The sequence below is a fragment of the Oncorhynchus mykiss genome, chromosome 25 (genome assembly GCF_057628025.1).
Source record: "Oncorhynchus mykiss isolate SJ-2025 chromosome 25, ASM5762802v1, whole genome shotgun sequence".
Taxonomy (NCBI): domain Eukaryota; kingdom Metazoa; phylum Chordata; class Actinopteri; order Salmoniformes; family Salmonidae; genus Oncorhynchus; species Oncorhynchus mykiss.
In genome coordinates, this window is record NC_143046.1 from 41,169,582 (window position 1) to 41,175,581 (window position 6,000).

At 41.5% G+C, this 6,000-nt stretch overlaps 1 protein-coding gene across 1 annotated transcript in view; it reads right to left on the reverse strand.

Annotated features, from left to right (window-relative positions):
• LOC110505159 (short transient receptor potential channel 3) overlaps positions 1 to 5,468 on the reverse strand; it is a 78,168-nt gene extending 72,700 nt beyond the window's left edge. The window contains exon 1 of the mRNA XM_090219907.1: positions 5,159 to 5,468. Coding sequence (XP_090076033.1) covers positions 5,159 to 5,160 — 2 coding nt within the window. The 5' untranslated portion in view covers positions 5,161 to 5,468. The remainder of the gene's footprint in view (positions 1 to 5,158) is intronic.
• Positions 5,469 to 6,000: the final 532 nt, after the last annotated feature.

Below are 6,000 nucleotides of genomic sequence, written 5' to 3' on the forward strand. Positions count from 1 at the left end.
CACTGATTGTCATGCCAAACAATGAGCTTGACAATGAGCAATGGAGTTGGTAAGAGCACAAACAAATCAGAGACCAGGCTAGGGTCTCTACACCTAAGACGCAAATCACATGAAAGCAAGGCATGTGGCATTGGTATCTTAAAATGCAAGATATCCACTTGTGTCGTATTCACAAACTCAACACATACCCAAGGAATATCTAAGTAAATATCAAAATCACAACACACAAGACTTGAGCTATTACTATCCCCAATACAGCAGGGTTGGGGAACTGTTTGACAGGTTCATTTTAAAGTATTTCTACTGACTTTTCAAACGTCATTTTTAATATACAGCCGTAAAATCAGCTTAGCCTGACAATGTAAGGTGGCACCAGCTCGCTAATCATCAAAAACACCCAAAACACCCAACACAAAACACCCATAGTTAGAAGGACATTAAACACTGCATGACTTACCAAAGGACTGTGCTAGATGTAAAGTGGCTTCAGAAAGTATTCACACCCCATTATTATTTCCACATTTTGTTGTGTTACAGCTTGAATTTATATTAAATCAATTAGATTTAGATTTTGTTTCACTGGCCTACACAATACCCCATCATGTCAAATTGGAATGATGTTTTTAGAAATTTTTACAAATTAATAAAAAATGAAAAGCAGATATGTCTCGAGTCAATAAGTATTCAACCCCTTTGTTATGGCAAGCCTAAATAAGTTCAGGAGTAAAAATGTGCTTAACAAGTTACATAATAAGTTGCATGGACTCACTCTGTGTGCATTAGTGTTTATCAAGATTTTTGAATGACTACCTCATATCTATACCCCACACATACAATTATATGTAAGGTCCCTCAGTGGAGCAGTGGATTTCAAATATAGATTCAACCACAAAGACCAGAGAGGTTTTCCAATACCTCGCAAAGCAAGTCACCTATTAGTAGATGGGTAAAAAAAAGCAGATACTGAATATCCCTTTGTGCATGGTGAAGTTATTAATTACACATTGGATGGTGTATAAATACACCCAGTCACTACAAAGATACAGGCGCCCTTCCTAACTCAGTTGCCAGAGAGGAAGGAAACCACTCAGGGATTTCACCATGATGTCAATGCTGACTTTAAAACCGTTACAGAGTTTAATGGCTGTAATAGGAGATAACTGAGGATGGATCAACAACATTGTAGTTACTCCACAATACTAACCTAAATTACAGAGTGAAAAGTGAAAAGAAAAAAGCCTGTACAGAATAAAAATATTACAAAACATGCATCCTGTTTGTAATAAGACACTAAAGTAAAACTGCATTTTTTGGGGCAAAGAAATGAACTTAATGTATTAAGGACATAAGAGCAAAGTGTTATGTTTGGGGCAAATCCAACACAACACATGTTATGGGTATGCTTGTCATCAGCAGGACTAGGGAGGTTTTTAGGATAATAAGAAACGGAATAGGGCTAAGCACAGGCAAAATCCTGTTAGGATCGATCACCACTTTATTTTAAGAATGTCAAATGTCAGAATACTAGTAGAGAGAATGATTTAATACAGCTTTTATTTCTTTCATCACATTTCCAGTGGGTCAGAAGTTAACAAACACTAAATTAGTTGGTAGCATTGTCTTTAAATTGTTTAACTTGGGTCAAATGTTTCGTGTAGCCTTCCACAAGCTTCCCACAATATGTTGGGTGAATTTTGGCCCATTCCTCCTGACAGAGCTGGTGTAACTGAGTCAGGTTTGTGGGCCTCCTTGCTCGCACACGCTTTTTCAGTTCTGCCCACAAATGTTCTATAAGATTGAGGTCAGGGCTTTGTGATGGCCACTCCAATACCTTGACTTCGTTGTCCTTAAGCCATTTTGCCACAACTTTGGAAGTATGCTTGGGGTCATTGTCCATTTGGAAGACCTATTTGCGACCAAGCTTCAACTTCCTGACTAATATCTTGAGATGTTGCTTCAATATATCCACATAATTGTCCTTTGTCATGATGCCATCTATTTTGTGAAGTGCACCAGTCCCTCCTGTAGCAAAGCACCCCCACAACATGATGCTACCACCCCCATGCTTCACGGTTGGGAAGGTGTACTTCAGCTTGCAAGCCTCCCCCTTTTCCCTCCAAACATAATGTCATTATGTCCAAAAAGTTATATCTTTGTTTCAACGGACCAGAGGACATTTCTCCAAAAAGTCTTTGCCCCCATGAGCAGTTGCAAACCGTGTTCTTGCTTTTTTTATGGCGGTTTAGGAGCAGTGGCTTCTTTCTTGCTGAGCGGCCTTTCAGGTAATGTCGATAGGACTCGTTTTACTGTGGCTATAGATAGATACTTTTGTACTGCTGTTTCCTCCAGCATCTTCACAAGGTCCTTTGCTGTTGTTCTGGGATTGATGTGCACTTTTCGCACCAAAGTACATTCAACTCTTGGAGACAGAACTTCCTGAGCGGTATTTTTTTTAACCTTTATTTAACTAGGCAAGTCAGTTAAGAACAAACCCTTATTTTCAATGACGGCCTAGGAACAGTGGGTTCTGTTCAGGGGCAGAACGACAGATTGTCAGCTCGGGGGTTTGAACTACTAGTGTAGTTCAAACTACTAGTCCAACGCTCTAGTCCAACGCTCTAACCACTAGGCTACCCTGCCGCCCCGGTATGATGGCTGCATGGTCCCATGGTGTTTATACTTGCGTATATTGTTTGTACAGATGAACATGGTACCTTCAGGCATTTGGAAATTGCTCACAAGAATGAACCAGACTTGTGGAGGTCTACAATTCTTTTCTGAGATCTTGACTGATTTATTTTGATTTTGATGTCAAGCAGTGGCATTGAGTTTGAAGGTAGGCCTTGAAATACATCCACAGGTACACCTCCAATTGACTCAAATGATGTCAATTAGCCTATCGGAAGCTTCTAAAGCCATGACATTATTTTCTGGAATTTTCCAAGCTGTTTAAAGGCACAGTCAACTTAGTGTATGTAAACTTCTGACCCACTGGAAATGTGATACAGTGAATTCTAAGTGAAATAATCTGTCTGTAAACAATTGTTGCAAAAATTACTTGTGTCGTGCACAAAGTAGACTTGCCAAACTATACTTTGTTAACAAGAAATTTGTGGAGTGGTAGAAAAAAATAGCTTTAATGACTCCAACCTAAGTGTATGTAAACTTCCGACTTCAACTGTATATACACAAAAACTACGTGGACACCACGTCAAATTAGTGGATTTGGCTACTTCAGACACACCCGTTGCTGACAAGTGTTTAAAATCGAGCACGCAGCCATGCAATCTCCATAGCTCAATATTGTCAGTAGAACGGCCTTACTGAAGTGCTCAGAAACTTTCTACGTGGCACCGTCATAGGATGCCACCTTTCCAACAAGTCAGTTTGTCAAATTTCTGCCCTGCTAGAGCTGCCCCGGTCAATTGTAAGTGCTGTTATTGTGAAGTTGAAACATCTAGGAGCAACAACAGCTCAGCCGCGAAGTGGTAAGCCACACAAGCTCACAGAATGGGACCACTGAAGCGCGTAGAGCGTAAAAATGATCTGTCCTCGGTTGCAACACTTACTACCGAGTTCCAAACTGTGTAAAGCTTTCCACCATTGGACTCTGGAGCAGTGGAAATGCGTTCTCTGGAGTGATGAATCACGCTTCACCATCTGGCAGTCCGACGGACGAATCTGGGTTTGGCGGTTGCCAGGAGAACGCTACCTGCCCAAATGCATAGTGCCAACTGAAAAGTTTAGTTGAGGAGGAATAATGGTCTGGGGCTATTTTTCATGGTTCGGGCTAGGCCCCTTACTTCCAGTGAAGGGAAATCTTAACGCTACAGCATACAATGACATTCTACACGATTCTGTGCTTTCAACTTTGTAGCAAGAGTTCGGAGAAGGCCCATTCCTGTTGCAGCATGACAATGCCCCCATGCACAAAGCGAGGTCCATACAGAAACGGTTTGTCCAGATCGGTGTGAAAGAACTTGACTGGCCTACACAGAGCCCTGACCTCAACCCCATTGAACACCTTTGGGATGAATTTGAACGCCGACTGCGAGCCAGACCTAATCGTCCAACATCAGTGCCTGATCTCACTAATGCTCTTGTGGCGGAATGGAAGCAAATCCCCACAGCAATGTTCCAACATCTAGTGGAAAGCTTTCCCAGAACAGTAGAGGCTGTTATTGAAGCAAAGGGGGGATCAACTCCATTTAATGGCCATGATATTGTAATGAGATGTTTGACGAGCAAGTGTCCACATACTTTTGGTCATGTAGTGTATGTAGGCTACATGTCGGCTTACATGCTGACAAAACCGCTCGCATCACAAAATAAATGTACACAAAAAAGATTTATTCAATCATTGTACCCAAGAAGAAGAAGCCTGATTGAGGAGAGATTACTAGAAACAAACTCTGTTTCCCCTTTTATCTGTGGATTAATTGTAGGAGTAGAGGACCTTGTGCATTTCAGGTAAAATGACAACCCAATGTTTATATCCCAGGGCAAATTTGCAAGCAACATTAAGCTAGCTAGCTAAATTGCCATACATGTTTAATGCTTTTCGAGCTGTCCCCAAATGAATATAGTTGGCTCAGAGTTCGTTTTGATTTTTCAACCTGTGTGTCCTGATCGCGTCTGGTGTGGGTGGACAAAACGAACATGCGATGGCGCACGCGGACGCGGTCTAGTCAGCATGTCATGCATTATCAACCAAACTGACGCTCTCTTGTCTGCACAATGTCATGTGTGACAAGCGAACGAAGTGGCGCAAATATTGTCACAAACGCTGCCAATGTCCAAAAAAATGCAGCTAGATTACGACAATAGGATATAATTCTACATTTGGGTTTGGCCCAAAACAACACCATTGCACTATTAGCTACCAGGTTAAAAGCTTCGTATTGGAGGACTTTATATGACATGTCAGTGCAACAAATGTGAATAGTCTTGATCTTCGAAGAGCGCATGACAAGTTATAATTTTTCATTGGACCAATGAAAGAAATGTATAGAAATGTATATTTAAAGTAGTCTGTGTCATAAAATAATAATTCATGACATTTCTACAGTTTTAAGTAAACAAGTTAATCCACAGTTCCCGTGCCCACGTTATCAAGCCTAAAATTAGTTATCCATAGACAGTAGGCTAGTTTACTCACATATTATAAACACAATATCCCGACGAGTTCCGGACTTGTTGAACGGGTATTAGGTCATGTTCATTCACACCGTCGTTTTCCTCAATCCAGCCAGCACTGTTCGTCCTCCTCTTCGAAGAACGATACTCTCTTGTGATACTTTCTGGCCTTCGTTAACATATGGGCTGTAGTGACACTCTCTCTCTCTCTCTCTCTCTCTCTCTCCCTCTCTCTCTTGTCTCTCTCTTGTCTCTCTACTGTCTCATTTTTATGTGTGACAAAGTTCCGAAGTCAGCACGTCAGTTTGGGCTACAGAATGAAGCCGGCGTGTGCTTGAGTTCTCAGCCAGGCTACGGTCTATTTCCCCAGGTCGTCGTACAACTCCGGGCTAGGTTGCATAAGTGGATTGAATGGGAGTTGGTAGTGGTCCAGCCCATTTCTGCCAAATGAACGCTCATCATTCACTGTCTTCATCTTTACCACTGCCACCACCACCGCTAGGCTACTAAAATCACACAAGTAACAGGTGAAGTGTTTGCCTTGGTACTGAAATATGTTTGCTTGCTTTCCATTATTGCTAGAGAGAGCTGTTGGTTTGATGTGGCGCTCAGCCATCTGAATACTAGTGCAGCACTATTACAGCAATCTAATTTGTTTCTCAGTTTCTAGAGTGGTTCTAATTTCTTATGGAAGTATGTATGCATGGGGACACCATATCCCCAAAGGAACTGTTACATGATTCAAACAGGCATACTGTACATTAAATATGCAGACAGTAAACGGTAGATATAAAACGCTTAATTACTGGCCACCTCTGTCCGGGATATGTGAAATGTTTGACTCCAAAGTCAAATGTGACAATA